Source organism: Talpa occidentalis, unplaced genomic scaffold (genome assembly GCF_014898055.3).
Source record: "Talpa occidentalis isolate TD23 unplaced genomic scaffold, MPIMG_talOcc4v2.1 talOcc4.10, whole genome shotgun sequence".
In the NCBI taxonomy this organism is placed as follows: Eukaryota; Metazoa; Chordata; class Mammalia; order Eulipotyphla; family Talpidae; genus Talpa; species Talpa occidentalis.
Window position 1 is genome coordinate 6,386,234 of NW_023600993.1, and position 23,310 is coordinate 6,409,543.

Genomic DNA, 23,310 nt, shown 5'->3' on the forward strand with positions numbered 1-23,310 from the left:
AAGTTTAAGCATCCTAACTCTAAAGAGCATAAGAATTTTTATTTTCAGTTGTAAAATAAACATACAAGAGTGAATGTCTTAAACCATTTTTCTAGTTTATTGGAATGTATCTATGTTGATTTTTCTTTTTTTTTTTTTTAAATTGAGGTCCCTTTGGTTTACAACATTGTATATGATTTAGAGTTACAGGCTCACCCCCTCAGAGGCTCACCCCCAAACCACACCTACTACCTAGACACCTGTCATCCTCCACTCTGGCCTACTCTACTCCTCCCCATTCCTCTTCCCCCTTCCCTTCCCTCCTCTGTAGCCTCAACTCTACAGTAAGATTACTAGGGTTTGTTTTTGCTTTGGCTTTATCTGACCCTTTGTTTTGCTTCTCTGTATTCCACATATAAGCGACACTACCAGTATGTCTTTCCCCTTGTCTCAGAGTACAGTTCAGCAGTGTTAAGCATGTTCACATTGCTGATAAACCTCTTGTCATCTTGCAAAATAGAATTTCTATGTCCATTGAACAGCAGATCCCCATTGAGCACAAGGAATTTAAAGGCATGTTTTATCAGGTAAGTTGTGATAAAAGAAAGAAGGGAATTTTAAAGTATATAGGCCTTACTTGAGAAGAAACTGAAAGCATTAATTTCAAGAGCTGGAGAGTTATTTAGAAGCCTGGTGAAAAGGTTTTTCTCTTCAAATCCGAGATAGGAAAAGGAAGAGAATTAATAGGGAATGGTTGATGACGAGCCAGAAAGGTCCCAGACTGTATCTAGAGGTACTAGTTGTCTTTACTGACCTGTGTAAATACCTATTTTAAAAAGCTGTGTTTTTATTACAAAAGTCATACTTCCTAGGAAGCACCATTTTAAAGTAGTAACAGATGCTCAATTGCCTTTTTTTTTTTAAATTTATTTATTCAAGCACTGGGTACAGTCAGAAGCGCGGGAGGGTGAGAGGATTCACCAGAGCCAGAGCGGGGAACAGAACAGGCATAGTGACGAAGTACACTGCTGAGGGGAGCAGTGGGCGACAGGAGAGGTCTGTGTGCCATGTGGATCCCTCACCAGCGGCCGGGGATCGAACCGGTGCTACAGAGGCCGCGGACAGCTTCGCAGCCCAGCGCTTAACCGCTGCGCCACCAGGGGAGGCCTTCAATTGCTTTTTAATACAAAATTGTATCTAAAAAATAAAATTGAAAAGCATCAAAGTGAATGTTTTAGGAAAGTATTAGTAAATTGTGATTATTTTTTAAAAAATCTTTTAAAATTCTCTTTTGAATAATTCCGTATTTTAGAAGTAGTGTGAGGTGGCTAATAGGATCTGTTCTGGAGTCAGTTTGCATGGTTCCAAACCCTTTATCGGCAGCTCAGTAATTGTCTGACCGTAAACAAATTAATCTTTCTCTGCCTTAGCTATCTTATCTGTAAGACTGGAGATAATGCTATCTACTTTATATGACTGATGTGAAATTTGACTGAATGAACTGTGGAATAAGCACAGTAAGTACTTAATATGAGCTATTATTAAGTTTAGTATAGTTAATAGAAGTCTGGTGCTTGGACTCTGGGATAAATAATCTGTTGTACTTCTGTTCATACTGGTGTATTGCTATTCTTCCTTGTGTCAGAGCTGAGCCGGGCCTATGGTTTTTCTTTCTGCTAATCCCCCACCCAGTGTCTTGCGGGTCAAAGAGGTACCTAATCTAATGAATCTTTGCTGAATGAGAATTATATTTGTAAAGGTTTATAGAATATCTCATTATAAAATAGATTCCTTTTCAAAGGAGCATGTCCAAACACTAGGGATAAAATGAATTGGGTTGTCAGGTAAGTCAGTTTGAGTTGATTTTAAACCACTTTTTTGGGACAAGCATTTTCAGTGGGTCTTTGGAGGTGGCTAACAGACTAGGCAGGTCCATTGAAGGGAGGAGCCCATGTAACTTTGCACTTCTAGACTACGTGAGCTTTCATCCAGGTCCATTTTAGGTTAAACTTGGTGTAACGAGAAGAGCACTGGGTTGAGAAGATAGCAGCGTTTGCACACAGTTCTCGCTCCTGACTTCGGGTCTCTTTTCCTCTTTAAGCCTTAGTTCCTTGGCCTGTAAAGATGAGAGGCTAGCATCTGAGTCCCGTCCTCCATTCCCAACATGTGTGGCTCAGTGTGGCTGAACTCGGGTGCATCTGGGAGCTCGTGGCATGCCTCTGCCAGGACAATGCCAGTTCTCCCAGCCTGCCAAAATTCAGTTGTTAGTGCCTATTCTGGTGAATATTATCTCCCCTGACTTGGTGCCAGTTGGGAAATTGTAGAATGGAATGTGCCACCTGGGTTTGGATTTGGAAATCCAGTGTTGTTTTGCCTTGAGGTACAAGGATGTTCTCTGAGCCATGGTGGTGAGTAGGCTGATAATACCAGCCATGGCAGTTTGACTTGGACCAGGAAAAGAGGGCCAGGTCTCCTTTGTGAATGAAAGAGGGGAAAGCTCGTTTCTTACTTCCTTCTGGCAATTTGCTGTAATGAACATGTATCGGTGATGCAGTATCACAAACACAATCAGTACATCCGTAAAGGGATAAAATAAAGAAAACATCCTTATGCCTTCATAATGCTCAGCTATTTATATTCTTTGTCATACTTGGCCTCACTCTGCCTGGAAATCAGTCCTCAGTTTACACACCCTACAGTATCCTTGGGGGTCTCTGTTGGATTCTAGTGGCCTCCAGTTCTGGGGAGAGGAACCTTTCTTGCTCCAGGACGCAGCATGAATAGAAAGAATGTGGCCTGCCTCTAGCTAGGTGTTTGGGCCTTGAACTAGTCAAGTATTTCCTCTCCCAGCCTCTGTTGTTTCATATGTAAAATAAGTGAGACTCCAAGCACAATTCTCCTGCTCAGAAGTTTAGGGAATATTATGCTTTTAATGTCTCTTACATGAGTAAAATCTATGGGGCCTCCCCGGTGGCACAGCGGTTGAGCGCTGGGTTGTGAAGCTGCCCGCAGCGTCTGCAGCTCCGGTTTGATCCACAGCTGCCCGGCGAGGGTCCCACATGGCGTGCAGACCTCTCCTGCCGCCCACTGCTCCCCTCAGCAGTGTACTCCGTCAGTCTGCCTGCTCTTCTCTCCCCTCTGGCTCTGGTGAATTCTTTCACCCTCCCGTGCTTCTGACTGTACCCAGAGCTTGTATAGATAAAATAAATAAATCTTTAAAAAAAAAAGTAAAATCTATGAGCGTTTCAATAACCAGCCTGTTGATTTTTACCTAAAATAGAACGTTAAGATGGAGGGTGAGCTCATCGCGCACTGGAATAAATGGCCACATTTCTGGCTATATTTATAGATGCCTGATCAGCATTCAAACAATGAATCCATTTTGTTGAAATGCTCACAGTTCTGAAGGACTCATGCAGACACATAGTTTAATCCAGTGGTTTTTTTCATAGAAAGAGGGAAGAAAGGACTCACATGCTCATCTAGTCATTCAAAAAACAACATTGTTAACTTAACACTTACCTGGCATTGTAGGAGAGCAGGGGCAGAAAACATCACTGAGGAAGTCATGTGTCCGCTGAGACTTCAATAGTGAGAAGAAGCCTGACGTGCAGTGATGGAGCTGGGGGTGAGGGAGAAGGGAATGGATCCAGCAGGGAAAGAGATGGTAATGTTAGCATGTTTGAGGGATGCTTCAAAGGCAGAGGCATTTTTAAGTCTGACAAACTTTAGAAACAGCTTCTATACCTATCTTACACATGAAGATACACAGCAGTCAAGAACTCAAGTTCCAGTGGTAAATTGAGGGCCTGAGATTTAAGCCTGGCTCTAAAACCTTGGCTCTCTGGTGTGCTGTGCCATTCAGCAATTGGTTAAAATGCAACATTTCTGAGTTGGTTTAAATGATGTGTTTCTGTGTTATATGATGAAAAAGGTACTTTTTCTTCATTTTGATTCAGGGAGTGTCCAACCCAAAAAGGTGTAAATGACTATTAATGTTGACATTTGATGAGCATACAAAATTGTGTATTCTTGTGTAATACTGCTTTATGTGTTACGATTCCTCATTCCCTCAAGTTGCAGGTGAGCAGGTGACTTTATTAGGGGTGTCAGTGTGGGCTAAATATCTGTGTACCTCCCCAAGCTCCAAAATCCCTATAGTGAAACTCTAATTCACAGTGTAGTGGTATTTGTAGGTGGGGCCTTTGGAGGTGATTTGGTTTACATGAGGTCATGAGGGAGGGGGCCCCATGATGGGATTCAGCCCCTTAGAATTGTTGGAAGCATCTCCCCCTACCAAATGAGGACACAGCAAGAAGGTGGCTGTGTGCAAGCCAGGAAAAGGATCCTCCCCAGCAACTGAATACAGCCACACCTTGATCTAGTCTTCTCAACCTCTAGAACCATGAGAAATGAATGTCTGTTGCTTAGGCTGCCCAGTTTAAAGCATTTGCTAGAGCAGCCCAAAGAAAGAAATTTATTATAAGCAGTTGGCTCACACATTTATGGAGGCTGAAGGGTCCCAAGATCTGTCAGCAAACTGGAGACACAGGAGAAACAATGGTTTCGTTCTGGTCCAATTATGAAGGCCTGGAGACTGGGGAGAACTGATGGTGTAAGTTCAGTCCAAGTTCAAAGGCAGGAGAAGACTAATGTCCTAACTCAAAGAGAGTTAGGCAGAGGGAGGCGGTGAATTCTCCCTCATTCCAATTTCCCATTCTCTGGAGGCCTCCAGTGGATTGGATGAGAGCCATCCACACAGGGAGGGCAGTCTGCTTCCTTCAGTCCTGATTCAAACATTAGTCTTGTCCACAAACACCCTTTTCAGACGCACCCAAAAAAATGTTTAGGCAACTATCTGGACTCCTGTGGTCCTGTGAAGTTGATACACAAAATTATCCATTACATGTACGAGAAAATGAATTTTGTCCCATTCTTACAAATCTAGATGCAGTCATTCAGTGTAACATATCTACTAATTTAATCCTGGATTCAAAGATTGGAAGAAAAGTAGAAAACCCATAGTTGTTTCAGGGCAAATTCTCCCAAACATGTATTTATAGTAGAAACAATACAAGTTCTTCAAAAGCTCTCAACCTCCCAACTCACTCTGTGAAGCCGGCATTATTACTCTACCACGAAAAACAGACACCATAAGGAAAGAAAGCCACAAGCCCAAATCCCCCCAAACATAGTCACAACAGTTCATAACAGTGTTTCAGCAAATTGGATACCATGGCATATGAAAAGGAATCGGGCCTCATGTCCTGATTCCTTCAGCCCAATAGGGTTCATCTCAGGAACTCAAGTTTCATATAATGCTTGAGTAACAGTTAATATTATTCATCATAGCAACAAACATAATAAGGAAAACAATATGACTTTCTCAATAGCTGGGTAAAAGGCCTCTGAGATTACCTTTTTGTTATTTTTTTGGTGGTGAAAACTCTTAGCAGATTTTAAATATGCAGCTCATATTGTCAGCTGTCATCACTACATTATACATTAGATGCCAGAACACATTCACCTGCATAAATGAAAGTTTGTCCCTTTGCCCCAAATCTCATCACCCTGACCCCCAGCCCTTGGCAACCACCATTCTATTTCCTGCTTTTATGAATCTGACTATTTAGATTCCACATGTAAGTATATGGGGTATTTATCCTTCTGTGCCTGGCTTACTTCACTTAATATAATGTCTTCCAGGTTCATCCATTTTGCAAATGGCAGGATAGCTGCCTTTTTAAACCGCTGAATAATATTCCATTGTAGGTATTTGTCACATAATCTTTTTTTTTCTTTTTTTTTGTGGGACCCTCGCCTGCGGCCAGGGAATGAACCGGCGCTGCAGAGGCTGCAGGCAGCCTCGCAGCCCAGCGCTCAACCACTGCCCCACCAGGGGAGGCCCTTGTCACATAATCTTTATTCATTAATTTATTGACATGTAGCTTGTTTCTGTATGTTGGCTATTGTGAGAAAGGGGTGGTCAGGTGGACCATGAGGTGGTAGTTTGACCAGGTAGTTGGGAAACAGTATCTCCATGAGTGGAGTGCCGTTCCGTGTCTGAATGGTGGTAGTAAGACAGGGCTGCTGCATTTGCTTGTGCATTTGCTTGATGCACAAGGGCATCCAACAGAGGAGAATGAAGCATGTCCCTGTATTCTACTCTCCAGCCAAGTTCCGGCGCAGGTGTGCTCCATCCAGGGGAAAGGGTACCTTTTTCTAATTCATACAAAACCTCTGCAGCAGGCTTGAAGGAGGGAGAAGGATGGGGTTGGATTACAGAAGATGTCACTTTGTGGACTGCTACTGATATGTGACCCTACCCTGGAGACTGGCCAATGCAGGAACCCTGTTTATCTGGCAGAAAATAATTCCTTATCTTCAGAAAATTATATTTTCTTGGTGCTTCTCCAAAGCAAACTTTATAACTGACCCACTTTGCTCCAATATTGAATCAGCCTGATTTAATTTTATAAGCTGGTCATGGAAAGAGAATCTGTCCCATGACTCCAAAGCCTTCTGTTCTGTAGCTCCACTATAATCACAGACAAATGCTTCTAATCTTCCCGTCTTGTCTTCTGCTGAGTGACAGGGTTCTTCTTTTTTGTTTTTTATTTTCTGTATTTGATAATCTTGTTATCTTGTGATTCTTCGTCATTTAATTATTCCCCAAAATAGAGATCTTCAGAAAATCTGCTCAGAAAAAGTGATTTGCTGTTCGCAACTGAAGTCACAGCTGGGGTGTTTACTTAGAAATTAGTCATTTGTCAGGGATTGGAGATTGCTGTTTTTCTCGAGGGGGTCTCATCTGCCACCAAAGGCTGTTGAAGGCTCCTCTGGACCACATGAGGGAGTGATATATCTCTGCAGAAGGCCTGAGTAGATTTCAGAGATCTTCAAGCCTCAATGTCAGCGTAAGCCTGACTGTCCTCTCTGATATTAGCTTCCAGATGTCTGGCTGTATTCAAACCTACAGCTCCATAAACATTTCCTGAGCATCTACTATGTGCTAGCCAGTGGGACAGCCGCTGGGAACACAAAAATGAACGGGGCCTGCTCCACAACTAAAGAAGTCTCCCCACTTGACCATCAAGAATGCCACCTCTTCACTGCTCCCTTTGAAAGCAAGGGGCTTGATCTGTGTACCTCATTTTCCTTCACAACCAGTAAACACGGAGGTGGTGTTCTTATGAGGCCGATACGCCGTGAGATTACTTGGGTCACCTGGGGTGAATGACGCACATTATCTCTCCATGTTCTTTCCCTCCTCCTTCACCCTGGCTCCTTTGGAGCTTTATCTTTACAGATGGAACAAGACTCCTAAGTTCAGTCTTTCCTAAAATCTTTCATTTTGTCCTGTTGTTCCCTGGGCCATGTCATGTGTGTTAGGATATGTGTCTTCTGTGAGCGGTACATGTCACATGTACTTGGACATGTTCTTTCACAAGCCTGAAAGCACTGCAGCGTGTGCAGGGGGAGATGGGGGTGTGAGCAGCCCTTTATGCTGGGTTTCCAGTAAACTTGCTGGTGATAACCAGCATCTCCACCTTTCGCTCCCTTGCTCTTTTGTCTGACATCTCCTGGGACAGATGTCTCAAGCAAACAGTTTTCTGTCAGTGCAGGTTCCTTCACCACATGGCCCTTGATAGGATTATCTCCCTTGAATATGTTTTCTTACACTTAGTCACATTAAAACTCCTCTGCCACTTTCCTGCCCACGTGCACATCTTCTTTCAGTTTATCCTTAATCAGTTTGGCATTTTAATCCCTGGAAGAGCCTGAATGCCATCTGCAGACTTGGCGACTTCCCAGTGTGTGCTCCTCCATATCATTTATGAATGTTAACTAAGACACCACACAGCGTGCTTCCTATCTAAGAAGTGCCTTAGTTGCTGAGCGTTTAACAACTTAATCACTGAATTAATAGCATCAAGGACCAGCACAGAACATCACCTTTACCTAGAAGAGTGCTCACACCTTTCCTGTCCTTTGTTTCTTATTCCTAAACCAATTATCCATGCCAGAAATTTCTCCATGATAACCCAGTGTGATCTTACAATCTATCATGCTTTATAGGAGCATCATCTCAGTGTTTTCTGGTTGCAAAGGAGGATGAGGCTCAGATAAATTAAGCAACTTGATTTTAAAGGGAGCAGCGAGGAGGTGGCAGCGCTTGTAAAATAGTCCCTGAGTTAGATAACAAGTCCAAATTTGAGTTAAGAACCCCTTGGCCATTTTGCATCTTGTTTATATCTGGGCACCAGAACAACTGTACCAGGTGCCCTGTACCTCTGTCACTTCATTTAGTCCTATTTGTTAATGCCACTGTCATTTCCCAGGTAGCCTCCCGGTTCATAGACCTAATCAGTGAAATTCAGATTCATCGATCAGCCAGATGAGCTCTGTGCCCTGGCTTCTGCTTTGTTCTGTGCTAGTAAAACCACAGACCCTGCGGCAGCATCCTGGATGATCCAGGGTCCTGATCACTTCCCTCCTGTCTCCTCCGCCTTCCAGACAAGATGGTCTCACAGTTCTTAGGCACCTGTGGTCACATTACTTCCATGTTTAAAGTCTTTGACAGTGTGTTTGGAGGTCATTGGGCCAACTTGAATAACAGACTCAGTAAAGATGTTTTAAAGTATTACCAATTTTCAAGTAATATATTAATTATTAAAAAGTCATTTCCCCAGGGCCTCCCCTGGTGGCGCAGCAGTTGAGTTCTGGGCTGCGAGGCTGCCCGCAGCCTCTGCAGCGCCAGTTCAATCCCTGGCCACCGGCGAGGGTCCCACAAAAAAAAAAAAAAAAAAGTCATTTCCCCAGAATAGACAAATTCATAGAGAGAAAGTAGACTAGGGGCACCAGGGACTAGGTGGGGTGGGGTAGGTGGGACAGTTTTTGCTTAGTGACCACAGACTTAATGTCACACCATGTCGTGTGTGTGCTTGATGCCGCTGAATTGAATGGTTAAAAATACATTCACGATAAAATAAAAAGCTTTTAAAACCTTACCAGTTAGAGATAATAGTTAAAATTTTACAGGAAAAATGGCATGATGTTTGGAATTTGCACTAAAATAGTCCCAACAAATGAGGGTGATAGGTGGAAGACTGGCAAAATGTTGGTAACAGTTGAGGGCAGAATTTTCCATAATAAAATGTGTTTAAAAATCTCCTGGGAGCTAGTCACTAAGTCCCAACACTCAGCCTGGCATCGGAAGACCCTTGCCAGTCTGCCTCTTCCCTGCCCCAGGCTCTCCCCACCCAGCCCACAGCCACTGGGCAGCTGGTCAGCCCACTGGCTTTGCTCTGTGCTCGCCCAGTTTCTGTGCCTTTGCACTCACCTTTCAGTTCTGCTTCCTCCTCCTTCTGTCAAAAATTCCTGCTTTAAAACTCAGCTCCATCTCTGGAGCCTTCCCAGACTTTTGGCAGAGCAAGCTGCTCCCCGCAGGGCCTTGTTCTGTCTCCTGCTACAGTGTATGCCCCACGTTATGATCTTTTATTTATGCTCCTGTCCTCCACTGACTGTGAGCTTCCTGAAGGTCTGTCTGAGCTATCGGAAACTTTTGTTATTGCTGTTGATTTAGTTGTTTGCCTTATTTTTAAAGGAAAATATAGAAAGGTAGGAATGTGAATCCTAGTCATTAATCTTAAGAGTTGAAAGGGACCTCAGCAATTACCCGCATTGTTATTTGTGCCCTTTTTCTAGACTGTTCTTTCTGTTCTTGGCACCTGCAAATGCATTTTTACATTTCCAGCACCTACCACTGGGTGCTTCCCCACGTTGTTGCTGAATTTGTTGATAAATCACAGCCTTTCTATAGATTGCAAAAGGCCAATCATCTGGCTTGGGATGTATGGATGCACAATTTTTAGAAGAAACTATGCCTCTTTGGGCATGGTTTCTTGAGCTGCAAATACCTGGTGGGATATCTACCTGGCCAGTGAAGTTGAGGCTATTCAGCTGGTGGAGTGGGTGTGAGCTGGCATCACAGCTTGGCTGCAGTAACACATCTTGCCAGTGGGTGGCAACAGGCGCGCACAAACTCTCCAAGACTGGCAGATCTGATTTTACTCTTTGTGTGTAGGGTAGGAAATAGGAATTATCTACTTTTTCTAGTGTATTTTCTCACTTGCTGAAGTCTTGAGGTGCTTGGCCAGGAAAAAAAAAAACAAAAACAAGATAGATACAGTGAGAACCAGAAACTAAGCCTTGGGGCCAGTATGTGTATTGCATAGATGTTAGATTAGCTCTAAACAAATCCTGTTCCCTAAATGCATTTGGGAGCTTTTGAGTGCATAGTTAGCATGTTCATCTTTTAGCTGGAGATTTTCATTTTTGACCCTGGTGCAAGCCTCGGTCACCTAGAGAGGATTGGACTTGTGGGTCCTTTTGTTCCAGTGTGGAGGGAGATGGAGAAATATCTCTACATGGGGCTCAATGAGGGAAGAAGAACCTGACACCCTGGGATGTGCACTTTGGAGAAGAGACATGAGGGCGGCCTGCAGACCAGACGCAGCACATGCAGTCCTCAGGTGGCCTCTTCTGGTTTTCCACATTGGAAACCAGAACTGCGGGCCCTGAACTGCGGGGCCTGCAGCCTGAACTGTGGGCCCTGACTGTGACCTTGCCTAGAACACAGCTCAGTGAAGGAGGTGGAAACTTAGAGATATAGAGTCTGTAATCTGACAATAGGACAATCAATATTTAAAAATCAAAATGTTCTGGAGACTCCGGGGCTTACCTCCAGGGTGATCCTTGCTCTGGAACATCATTACATGAGCTAGTGAGGCCGGGGCAGGAGGGCACAGAGAACGTGAGTCTGGGTGGTGGTACCAGATGAGCTGCTATGACAGATGTCATGAACAGATAACACATGTGACAAGCGTGCAGATAAGAGAGAAGCCAGGGTGGCCATGGTAACAGCAAAACCGCACTCACACCGGGTGCATCCGTGTTCGTGATATTTTTCTAACAGTATTTTTGTCTGCATGGCATTTCAGGATTTTAAAAGCATTTCAAGGCAATGCTTTCTCATCTGGTATCATTAGGTCATCACAACAACCTGTGAGTCAGGCACTATCAAATGAGATAAAACACTTAGAAGAGTGGTTAATGCACAGGAATGTTAGCTATTATTATTAAAATAGCTACTAGCCCTGTTGTGTACATGAGGAAATTTAGGTTCAGAGAGGCAGGTACTTGCTCAAAATCACACAACTAAGCAGCTGGACTCAGCTCCTCTGGCTTTTACTTCCAGACCTTCCTCCATAATCTCAGGCATAAAACAGAGGGCACTAAGCAAGGCTTGCCTAGGTAGGGCCAAGTTTAGAGGTGGCATTAGCAGAGAAGTTTCTGAAATCCTGCTGCTCAGCTTCACAAGCCTGAGGGGGCCGGTGGTTGGGAGTTGATGAAGGTATTCATCACGATGAGGAAGAAGAGTTAAATCCAGAAGCCTCTACTCATTTTAGCAATAAGGCGAGATGGTTCATTGCTGGGTCCATCAAGGAAGCTGCAAGCCATTAAGCTCAGATGCTCCTCAGCTGCTAGGCTTATTAAGCAATGTTACAATAGGGGGAAATTGACAACACAGGCACCATAGATATTTTTAGTGTGTGCTTCAAGGATGTACACATTGGGTTCTGTTTAGGATTAAACACAAGGCGGTGAATTGGGTTGAGTTGATAAGTCTGTCAGTGAGAAAGCCCCTCCCGAGCACCTTCTATGTGCCCAGCTTCTGTGAGGAGGTTGGGGGATGGAGCAGGGAATGAGGGAGGAGAACTAACTTTCCCAATTTTTCAACACTGGGGAGAGTGATAGCATTTTTTTTCTTGGTTAGGGAACAGTGGCAATTCGTTAAAAACTGTAACTGTGTTTATCCCTTCCACCAGCAATTCTGCAATAAATTATTAATCCCTCTAAAGTACAGCATGGGGCCTCCTCTGGTGGCGCAGTGGTTGAGCGCTGGGCTGTGAAGCTGCCTGCAGCCTCTGCAGCGCTGGTTCGATCCTTGGCCACCGGCGAGGGTCCCACATGGCGCGAAGACCTCTCCTGCCGCGCCCACTGCTCTCCTCAGCAGTGTACTTTGTCAGTCTGCTTGTTCTGTTCCCCGCTCTGGTTCTGGTGAATTCTCTCACCCTCCCGTGCTTCTGACTGTACCCAGTGCTTGTATAAATAAATAAATAAAACTTTAAAAAAAAATAAAGTACAGCATGGTAACTGTTCTAGAATACCGTAAAGTAGACTTGATGTTTGCAAAGGGAATAGATCTTTAGCATTTTCCCTCCCCTACCCCCGCACAAATGGTAAACATGTGAGGTGACAGAGGTGTTAACTAACCTGATGGTGTAATCCCATTTCACAAAGTACGTATTTTTCACAAAGCACATGCATGTATATATTAAATCATCATGTTGTATACCTTAAATAGATGATAATTTTATTTGGAAGTCATGCCGCAGTAGAGCTGGGAATATATTTATCCTGTGGATATATTCTTAAATGTAAGTCATTGTAGCACTGTTTGTAATAGCAAAAACAACCCCAAAACTGGTAACATAAATGTTGTCTAATAAATTATAGGTTAAGTTACCATGTGATCTTCAAATGGAATTTTATGCAGGTATTAGAAGAGGGCTGTCAGTCTGTGCTGACAGCATGCCACTGAGATGTGTCTTTAAGTGCAAAACAAAAAAATCAAGGTCCAAAAAAGAAGAGTTGATGTAGCGTTGGTGCCGTGTGTGTGTGTGTGTGTGTGTGTCGCAACATGTGCTTCTGCAGATACGCGCACATGTATTCCTAGGCTGGACGACACTAAGAAGCTGAACCCAGGGATGGAAAGGAGAAGCTGCCATTGTTCATCTTATGCTTTTATGTATTTTTGAAGATAAGATTGCTTAATCCGTGTGACACACTATTATTTTTTGCTTTAAGCCACTTGCCTCAGTGGCACAGGCAGGAAAGAACAGGGTTCAGCTCAGATCAGAGGCTGACGCGCCTCTAGGGCCCGTGCTCTGAGTTCCAGCACGCTGCTTCCCCATGGGGCTCTCTTTGCACTGGGAGACTCCTCTGTCACTTGCTTGTAAGTCACAACATTTTTCACGAAAACACCTGGAACCAAACGTCTCAGGGCCTGGAGCCGGGAGAATGTGCTCATTCTCCAGAGAATGTCCATCTGCGCCCCATCTGCCTGCCATCCTGTCTCCCTTTCTATAAGATTGAGGCTCAGCCAAGAGAGGTCAGTGACCCGGAGCAGGAAACACAGACTGAGATTTCCAACAGGACAAATTACCTTAAGGAAAAGGCATTAAGATAATTGAGAGGTGGGGGTGGGGAGAGGCCTGAAAACAGTCATCGGTCAACTTGGTCAATAGGCAGGTACAGGAAGTGGCAGGTAAACCCAGCTGGAATCTTTAAGTATGTTTAAATATATTCAGTGTTCTGAACCCACAAAATAAATGACTTAGTCGATAAAAACCCAGCAGCATGTAAGCACCCAGATGTAAACTCTGCATTCTTAGTTCTAAGCATAATGCCTCTGAATTTTTCTGTAATTTGTGCCAATATTCAACTGCTCCAGGCCTCAGTTTCCCCATCTGTTGATAGATAGCAGCATGACTGCTTCACATGGTTTCAGCAAAACGGCAGGGGATGTGCTTGGAAAGGCAAGGAATTTATCTCACAGGGAAACTGTTGAGACAGGAAAATGGGAGGCAGTGTTGGAGAAGCTGGGGTAGACGCCCTCACTAACATAAGAGGGGAGCTCAGGGTCCTTCCCCCCAGCTCCTCTGTATAGTGGCCATAGACCTGCAGTAGCCAAGGTCTGTGCAGCAGATGCAGTGCCTCGTGTACCTGGTATTTAAACCCAGAAGTGAGAGGGGATGTTGGCCACATGGTGGCTTGTGCTCCAGGGCCCTTGCTGAGGGTCTGGCTGAGCCCTGAATGCTGAGCAGGGTGCTGGAAGCCAGCTGATGAGCCAATGCGGAAGTGGGGCGGAGGTGGGGGTGGACTCGGTGACGAGCTGCAGGATGGCTGAGTGCCTCTGGGACGACTTGAGGGTGGCCAGGGACTTGGATAGGCCAAGTGACAATTTCCTAGAACATACTGTTCCAGAACCCCAAGAGGAAAGGAAATGGCCTGGCCTCATCCTGGGCAGTTCTCAGGAACCGGGGTAGGAAGTATTTGTAGTGGAACTAGTGCTCACAACATCAAGTCCCTTAAGAGCGGGAGAAGGGAAATGGGGGGGTGGGGGAGTGGGGGGGGGGAGACAAGAAAAAAGAAAAAAACAAGACAGGTAATGCAGCAAACGTGGCAAGTCAGTTTATGGCACCGGGTAGGGACACGAGTCGGGGTGTGAATCGGCAGAGGGAAGGCAGTGCTGTGCCTGCCAAGGGCTGGGGACCCTGAGTGTGCCACCACCCTCCTCTGCGTCTTTTTCCCTCATGTCTCTTCCTGCCTTGTGAGTTGTGATGAGGATTAAATGAGTAGTTCTTGAAAGCAACTGGCACACAACTCCTAAAACACGATACCCAGTAAATGATGCGGCAGCCCTTCATTTTGGAGAGGGACTTCTCGAAAACCTCCTGGAAATGTGCTAATTTCAGGCGCTGGACAGGCAGCCTTACCTAGTTAACAGGTCCAGTCTGGAAAGGGCCTTTGTACAAATGGATAATCAGCCTAAACGGGCAGGTAAGAAGATCACCCAGGAGTATGAGGTTAAGGGCAGAGTAGAAATAGAAATGTTAGCATAAGGACTGAGCACTTGCTGGGGCTGGGACGCGCTCCTGCACTGATGCAAGGCCCTCCGGGTCCATGATGGGGGAAGACGTGAGTTCTGCATGACTCAAGGTCACTCATTTTCTTGGCAGCTCAGAAATGCAGCAGGTTTGTGTTCAATTGTAGTCACTTTCCACAGCACCTCCCACCCCTCCCCGTTTTCCTGGCAAAGTTAATGCTCATCAGTCATCCTTTAATCCTTGTTTTGTAGGTCCTACTTTCTTTTTAAGTTATTAATTGCCCCAAATCCTTTGTGGAAGTGATGAGAGCTTCTTAAAAAACTAAAGATCCCAAGGGTAGAAGTTAACTAGAAAAAAATCAGAGTGAAAGTAGGATGGGAAAGAGAAGGGCTCTGTGGAGAAGTGTGTGAGGCTGGCTTCGTCTTCACAGGAGTAAACAGCGAGCACATTCCTGCTTTTATGTTTCTTTGGTAGCCCAAAGATCAGGGACGTTATCATAAAATCACAAGACCTGTGCATGAGAAGGTGCTTTGGATTATTTTGTTAAGGGCAGGTGGAACATCCAGGAGAGGAAGATGTCTGCTCAAGCCTACCAGCTCGGCTCACAGGGATGTAGTAGCAAAGTGAGGGGATCTTGGTTTTCCTTTTGGGGTGCTGTCTGCTGTCATCCTCTTTTTGGTGATAGTGAATTTCTCACTTCCAACATTGGCACAAAACTAATTCATGTGGGTGCTTTTTTCTTTTTTTCCCCAGGGCCAAGAGCTTCCGTGGCAAAAAAGTTCTTGGAGATTATGATATCAAAGTGGAACAGGTAATCAGCCGTGTGGGCACATCAGAGTTCCCTCTTGGTGGCCCAGAGAGCACCATCTGGTTCTGTGGAGTGTGGTGTCCACACCCCCAGCCCATTCCCCCTGGGCCTTTCTGTCTGTGGACTTGAGCCTGCAGGCAGCAGCTTTCCTTGACTTCTTCTGGTTCTGGTGTCTGCAGAGAGGCGAGCCGTGGGGCTCCTCCGGCCCTCCCAGGCTGAGGCTTGGAAGAATGTCTTCCTAGGACATGGGCCACACCTCCCTGCTGTAGGTGCCAAGGTGCTCCTGGGCAGGCACATCTGGCACTGAGGTGTGTGGCCTCCTCAGGGCCTGAGACTGAACTTCAGAGGGAATCTGGAGAAGAATACCACCTGGCTTTAGTGCAGAGAATCCTGAGAGGCCCTTCTCCCTCTCTTTAATTCCCCTCTGACCTTTGCTTCATAAGTAGAGATTAGGTCCATTTGGATGGCGAGGAGACTGTCCCATTTAGACAGTGTATGCGTTCTGTGTGTCGTGATAGAAGGCCCCCCCCCCTTCTGGATACCACATGCTATGACTGAGTCCTTGCTCACCCAGTGTTGCATCCAGTTCTTCAAGCAACTTGTTACTTTAGCACAGTCAATCAAAATGGTTCCTATTTTATAAACAGGAGGAAATTATCTCCCCAAGAGAGGACAAGTATCTTGCTTAATGTTATATGCAACTCCTTGGGGACAGAACTGAAGAAAAACTCTGTTGTCCAAATTAAAACCTAGTGCTTTTATGTTGAAAGAGAGAAAAGCGTGTCCCCACTCTGCTGTCAGTGCAGCAGCTCTTGGGATGCAGGGCTGGCGTTCTGGGGCTGAAGCTTGCCCTCGTCTCTGCAAGCAGTGGGCTTGCTGTGCAGCAGTTTTCTGTTTGGTAAATGGGGATAATTATCTCTGTCCCTCCTGCCTCATAGCATTGTGAATTAGATGAGTCAGTTCGTGAAAATGCTTTGAAAACTAAACGTTTGTTGGGGAGGATGCCACCACTACAGTTTGTGGGGACGTGGCAAAATTGGGACTGTGGGCTTATTCCCCTATGTCACTTTATTTGCTTGTTTGTTTGTGGTTTTAAAAAATCCAAGCATATAATGTCTAATCCCCTGCTGTTGTTTTTCCAGGCAGAATTTTCAGAGCTCAACCTGGTGGCCCATGCCGATGGGACCTATGCCGTGGATATGCAGGTGCTCCGGAATGGCACCAAGGTGGTCCGGTAAGTCCTGGGGTCGCTTTCTCCAAAGTCACCATCTCTGGCCCTCGGAGGTGGTTATGAAGTCAAGTGTGTGGAATGTGAGTGCCATGGGGAGGGTGCCACGGGGAAGGGCTAGAGGAAGGCGTCCTCACCCAGAGGGCCTCAGTGTCCAATAGGACCTGGGCCTGTGCCAGGAAAGGGCCCGGGTCCGAGACATCACAACAGGATATGTGCATGCATCCCCCTGGAGACTGAGGGGGAAGACAGAAAGGGATTTCTGTCTGCTCAGGTGGGGTGAGCTCAGGGCCTTCCCGTTGCAGGTAGAAGTGGTGGCAGGGGTGCAGACACACAGCAGGGCAATGGAGGGGGTGGCAGAGAGACACAGGCCCTTCCAGGTGCCAGTGTGGGAACTAGGGGGCTGACCACAGTCTAGAGCTCAGTTTCAGTAACCGGGATGGAAGGTTTCAGCTCGGGCCTCCGGCTGGAGCCAGTTTCCCAGCATGGGCACAGGAGGGCAGAGCAGCACCAGCAGACTGTGTGCTCAGTCCCCAAGTGACCCAGGAGGACTCCTTCCACAAGAAGTGGAATCTGCTTTCAAAGATTGATCTCTGAGCCAGGGTGGGATGGTGCCTGGGCAGAGAACCAGGTGTGAAACTGCTGGGACTTGAGGGCAGAGGCTGCCATAGGATGAAGCGTCTGGGAAGGTGGGGCTTCCTGGATGCCAGGGCCAGGGCCAGGGCCTGATGCCAGGGCCAGGAATGGGGCCCTGGTCCTGTGCAGCAACTGAGGCTTGCACCTTTGCTGGCTAGAGGTGAAACACAGGGAGCCATCCCATGCACGGGAACATTCTGTACTCCTGGGGCTTCCTGTAGCCATTGCTCAACCTCAGTTCTGCGAAAAATACATGCACTCCACCCTCACATGTGCTTTGGAAGACTCTCACCTGGAGGCATGGTGTCTGGGCTCCACCAGCCCGGACCATCGCTCTGTTGGGGCCCGATGAAGCCATGGCCTTTTTTTAGCAGTTATTTTTGGGAGTAGGAACAGGGGTCTCTGTAGCAGGGCTGTGATGTTGGCCAGGTATATTGTCTTCATAGGCTGCTGGGAGCACCAGCTCTGGAGCCACAGGGAGCTTGAGCTCATACTCCCCATGGGGTTGGGAAAATGCTTGTTCACTTGAGGTGTAGGATCTAAAAGTGTTTCACTTCCCTCCCATGCCACCCACCAGGGCATTTGTACCTAGAAAAGGGCAGTGCTTGCCCCAGAAAACAAGGGAATTGCAGGAATCTATTCCTTGAATCTCCCTTGAGATGTGCCTTGTAATAATGAAATGAGGAGCTTGGACCAGGTGGTCCCTGAGACCACTTCTCCACCTGGGACCTTGGAGATGGGAGACAAGACGACATGTGACTGGAGGTACTGGCCGATGTCAGAGTTGCCTCTATGTTCTCGCTAGGTCTTTCCGGCCAGACTTTGTGCTCATCCGGCAGCACGCGTTCGGCATGGCGGAGAACGAGGACTTCCGCCACCTCATCATAGGCATGCAGTACGCAGGCCTCCCCAGCATCAACTCCCTGGAGTCCATTTACAACTTCTGCGACAAGCCTTGGGTGGTGAGTGATGTAGGCCTGTGCTCCCTGCCCCTCAGGAAGCATGAAGGGTGCTCAGGATGCTCAGGAGGCACCTCGGCCGAGGCCTGGGGTGGGAGGTGGAGACATTCAAAATAGACTCCACATGTCCGGGCCTGGCCGCCTTGGCTGCAGAGTGGACCTTTGGCCCCATGGCCAAGTCACACAAAGACTCTGTGAAGAAGGCCTTGCAAGTTGGGAGGCTCCGCCCTCAGCCATGCAATGCAACATGAATACTGCTTGCCACTGAATGGCCTGACTCCTGGCAAGGTGGGGCCCACAGGGACATCTCAGAAGGATGTGAGTGGCAGAGTCCTACCCAGTGTCTTTGCAGTCTGCCCACAGACATGCAAGCCAGACATTCATCCAGGGGAAGTACCCTGGAAATCATCGGTGCTCACCCCTTCATGGTAGAGATGTGAAAATTAAAGAAGAGAGGCATATCACACCCTGCACACCATCATGCCAGCACCTGAGAGTCCCTCCACCGGTTTCATTTAATCCTCCTAGTCACCTTACAAGGAAGATATTATTATTAGCATTGTTACCACTTTTTACAGAGAAATGAGACCGAGAAAGGGTTAAGTAACTTGCCGAAGTTACAGAGGCAGATTACTCTAGGTTGTCTCTTGTGTGAATGGGGTTACAACATGAGGAGGAAGCTGGTCTGGCGTTCTCTCCCTTGGCCAGTCTGGAAATCTTGGAGGTGGTGGACACTTTTGAGCCGGGAGCAAGAATGGGGCCAGGAGGGGGCCTGACTTTGGATGCATCGAGACATCTAGCCTCATCTCCTATAGCGGCGGGCACCCTGCTCCTCCAGCGCTGCTGCTCCAAGCTGGCCCTCTCGGAAGGCAGACCTGCCCTGAGTGATCCTCTCCTAGTTCACAAATAAAAGTTCAGTCATCTTGCTCTGGTTGGCCCACTGTCATGGCTCTGGGGGCTGGGTGTGAAGTTCCCCCAGCCATGCCGGCGGCTGGAGAGGGGCTTTGTATTTTTTTTAACCAAATGGACCCATCACCTCATGATCTTTTTTCCCCACCTCTGAAAGGACAGTTTTCCTGTTCTCTTGGGAACTAGGGAGGTGGTACAGCGTAAGGGAAAGACCAAGAGCGTGGAGTCAAGAAGCCGGGAGCTGCTGTGGTTGAGGAAGGAGGGCTGAGTCCCCACTTGCCTTCTCCAGCCTTTCCCACATCTGGAATCCTAGAGTTTTTCAGAAACAGGCTGAAAATATGTGATTGGCGTGTGTTGTTAATCACAGAAAAGCGCCTAGGTGCCTTTACCAGCTTGCTTTTCTGGCTCCCACACCCCTTTTCCTTCTCCTTAGTCACACGACCTTCCCCATTGCTAATGTACTCTAGGCCCCCCACCCCATACCTTTTAGGATCTGGTCCCTTCCTACCCACACAGGGTAATTCTGCTAGTGTTAGTTAGCCTTTTCTGGTTGTTTCATTAATCATCCCCCTCACTATCCTTCCTATTTCTTGGTTGCAAACTGGGAATAACAACAGTACCTGCCACCACTTTGCCAGCCTGTTTGTTATAATTCCTGAGTATTTGGGATCTCGGTAAAAAACTAGTTCACTGCTTCAAGTTCCAAAATTGTACCAGAGGCCAAAGAGGGGAGGATCAGAGAGAGCCTTTGCCTTGGGCTTCGCTCCTGCTGGGATCTGGGATCTGGTGAGGGTTCACACTCTCACCCATTCAAACCCCAGCCATCGCCGCTGGCATCGCCTGAGAACAGCAGGGCTCCCTGGCCAGACACCAAGTTCTCCCTTCGTTTTCACTAAGCAGCTGCCATGCCAGTGGCATTTTATATCTTATTCTCTGCCTGTTCATGGGAGTGGACAAGTGTGGGGACTGTGAGGGCAGGGTAACTCTGAGATGACCACTTTGGTTCATATTTTCTAAACTTCATTAAGCAAGGCTGCTTTGGGTGTGAGGGGAGGCCTCTGCTGAGTGGGACAGGCTCTGCCTTGTACCGCTCTGGGCCTCTGAGCACATCTGCTGTCTCGTCAATTGGTCAGGCAGGCACCACGGGACTTAGGAAGCAGAAGTGGCCCACTGAGAGCGCCATTCCAGAGAAAGCAAGATCACCTCTTGTTCTTTTATTGCTGCAAATATATCTGACTTTCTGTCACTCTTCCTAGGTTGTTTCTTTTGTTTTTGAGTCATAAGTGCTAGTGTTGAATTAAAGCATTTTATTTCCAGGAGGGCTAAGGCTAACATGTTAAATTCAGATGGATCTTGAAATCCCATCTTCCAATAAGTCTTTTCTGATTCATTGGATAAGTGTTTATAGTGAACGTTATCTTTCTGGTCATTGCCAAATGCCAACCCCAACTCACAGAATTCTTTTGTCTGTGCACAGAGGAATTAGCCCTTATCAGGAGTTACATTTGTTTATTTGGTAACTGTGTGCTTGTGACAATCTAAATTTCCAAGGAGGCAGGGGTTAGATGCCAAGCCCAGTACATTGAGCAGACAGGAACTATTGGAGATTGGGTGTGGGAGGATGGGGTAGGCTCCCAGGAACTCAACTAATGCCTGGGAACTGGCTGCCATTTTAGTCTTGGCTGTCCCAGGGCCTGGGGAGTCGACCGTGGGCCCTCCTGGCATCTGAGTGGTGTCTGTGTAACTCTCCCACCTGCTGGGAAGATAGGGCCTCACATGCCTTGGTGACACGCCAGAGCGTGGGCGGCAGCAGGACAGAGGTTGTGAAGTAGAGTTGGCATCAGCTCCCTGGAGAGCCCTGGGAGCTCAAGCAGTATTCAGAGGCAGGACAGGAGTCTGGTCAGGTGGGCAGGTGGGACTAAAAGGTCAGGTGAGGGGATGGAGAGGACCAGGGAAGGCAGGACAGGTGTGAGGGCCTGGTCTCAATAATCAAAACAAGTTGAAGAGAACCAGCACCTGCAGTGGAGACCCATGGTGGGGGAGACCTGGCATGTACCTGCCCCTAGGCTTCTGCAAGCTTCCACCTCCGCTCCTCTCCTGCAAAGTGAGGTGGCTGGCCTGGGAACTCGCTAAACATCTCTTTCAGTAATAGAATCATCGGGCTAGTCCTGGGAGATCTAGAAACACCAAGCCTGTGTCACTGATGGAGCTACCCAGAAATTACAATGTTTCCCAGAATTTTAAAAAGCAAGGACAAAATTCTGTCTTTACTCACCAAAGATGATGACTTACACTGCAGCCTGATAATGGGGTAGGGAGGAAGCTACCAAACAGGATGTCCTTTGTGGTAAAAAGCTTAAAGAATTGATCAAAGTCAGTCTCCTCATCTTATATATGGGGGATGGTGGGTGCACGAGGGGGTGCTAGATGTTTACAAAGTGAGACCTAGAGAGGAAACACCATGGCCCGAGGAACCAATCAAGTTAGAGGAAGAGGCAGAATAAGAAGGACCCCACTTTTGAGCTTTACTAACTTATCACCCCCTCACCTCTCAGCTTCTCAGCTCATGTGCCAGCATCCCTTATGGGGGAATAGGACTTGAAGTTTTGAAAAATGTTGTAGCTTTCCTTTCTCTCACAAGTAGAAGGCAGGTTTGACCTAGCAACTGTTCTTCCAGCTGTTCCAGATGTTGGTGGCGTAGAGTGTGATCAGAGCCAAGAAGCACTAGAGAGAAGAGGCTGGATCACTCCTGCTTATAGGCTGGATCACTCCTGCTTATTTATACAGAGAGGTGTGTGTGTGAGATGGACTGGGCAGTGAAGCCCTGTGTGTCTCCTGTGGGCAGATCATGGTCTTGGTGCAGCTGTATGAGGGAGCAGGAACAAAGGGGTCATTCAACTGTGTGACCTTGGTGAGTGACCTCTCCGGGCCTTAGTGTCTTCGCTTACAAAATATGAGGGTGGGGCGCACTAAGCTGGTAGATATTTGCCAAAGATCTTTCAACCCTGACACCCCGATGACCTCAGAGACACCTACAGGGTAAAGCTGACTGCCTGGCGTGGGAACATCCAGGACTTGGCCCTATCTTCCTCACTTCAGCACCTAGCAGTATCACCTCCAGATGCAGGTGTTTAGGGTTTTGAGACCCCCATTTCAATCTCAGTAGCTGGGTGACTTTAGGCAAGTTGGAATTCATGGGATACATGAAATGAAGATAATCAAATACTTTATCAATTTGATGTGAGGATTGAATGAAATATTCAAAATTGAGAAGGTACTGAATGAATGTAAACTCACTCGCCTCCCCTTCCCCAGCTGAAACAAACATTCTGAGACTAGGGATTGCACACACCTTTTACATCCTCAGAGTGCTTTGTATGGAGCCCACAACAAATCAAGTACTCAATAAATATTTGATTGCTCAATCGATATTTTGTCTGCCTGTTCCAGCAGTTTGCTAGATGAACTGAAACATTTGCTTCTCCTTTGCAGTTTGCACAGCTGGTGGCCATCTACAAGACTCTGGGAGGAGAAAAGTTCCCACTCATCGAGCAGACATACTATCCCAACCACAGAGAGATGGTAGGTGACTGAGTGGGGACTTTATGTTCTCAACACAAGCTTTGCAAAAAGTGGGACTCTGAAAAGGGACTCTCAAACCCAGATACTGTTGAAGTCAAGCTGCGTACCAACTTTGTGGGGCCAGGAGGCTGTGTTTTAGTTGACAGCCTATTGTCTCCAAGTGGAGACAGAATAGGAGAGAGCAGAGTTATGAAGCTGAGAGAGCAACAAACCTATGGGCCAAGGTCCAGAAAAGCCCACAGCTTTGGGTTCTAGCCTCAGTCCTGTCACATGTCACTGGAATAGTTCTACTTCCCAAGGGCATAGTATTCCCAATCAGAACGTCTAATATGGTACTTACAAAATCGGAACGAAATTCTTTCAAGCAGGAGCCTTTTGGAAAAGTGGAAGCACAGTAGGTAGGGTGTTGTTGCTGTTATTATTCACCAGGTCTTTGCATTTCCTTTGCTCCCTCAAGATAGCAGTAAGGCTGAA

General features: G+C 46.8%; 1 protein-coding gene across 2 annotated transcripts in view; it reads left to right on the plus strand.

The window, feature by feature from the left end:
- The window catches only part of SYN2 (synapsin II), a 126,289-nt gene that overhangs the window by 65,076 nt on the left and 37,903 nt on the right, over positions 1–23,310 (plus strand). For both annotated transcript variants that reach the window (XM_037523026.2, XM_054698116.1), the window contains exons 2-5: positions 15,468–15,525; positions 16,665–16,756; positions 18,192–18,348; positions 22,747–22,836. In XM_037523026.2, the coding sequence (XP_037378923.1) occupies positions 15,468–15,525; positions 16,665–16,756; positions 18,192–18,348; positions 22,747–22,836 (397 nt within the window). The remainder of the gene's footprint in view (positions 1–15,467; positions 15,526–16,664; positions 16,757–18,191; positions 18,349–22,746; positions 22,837–23,310) is intronic.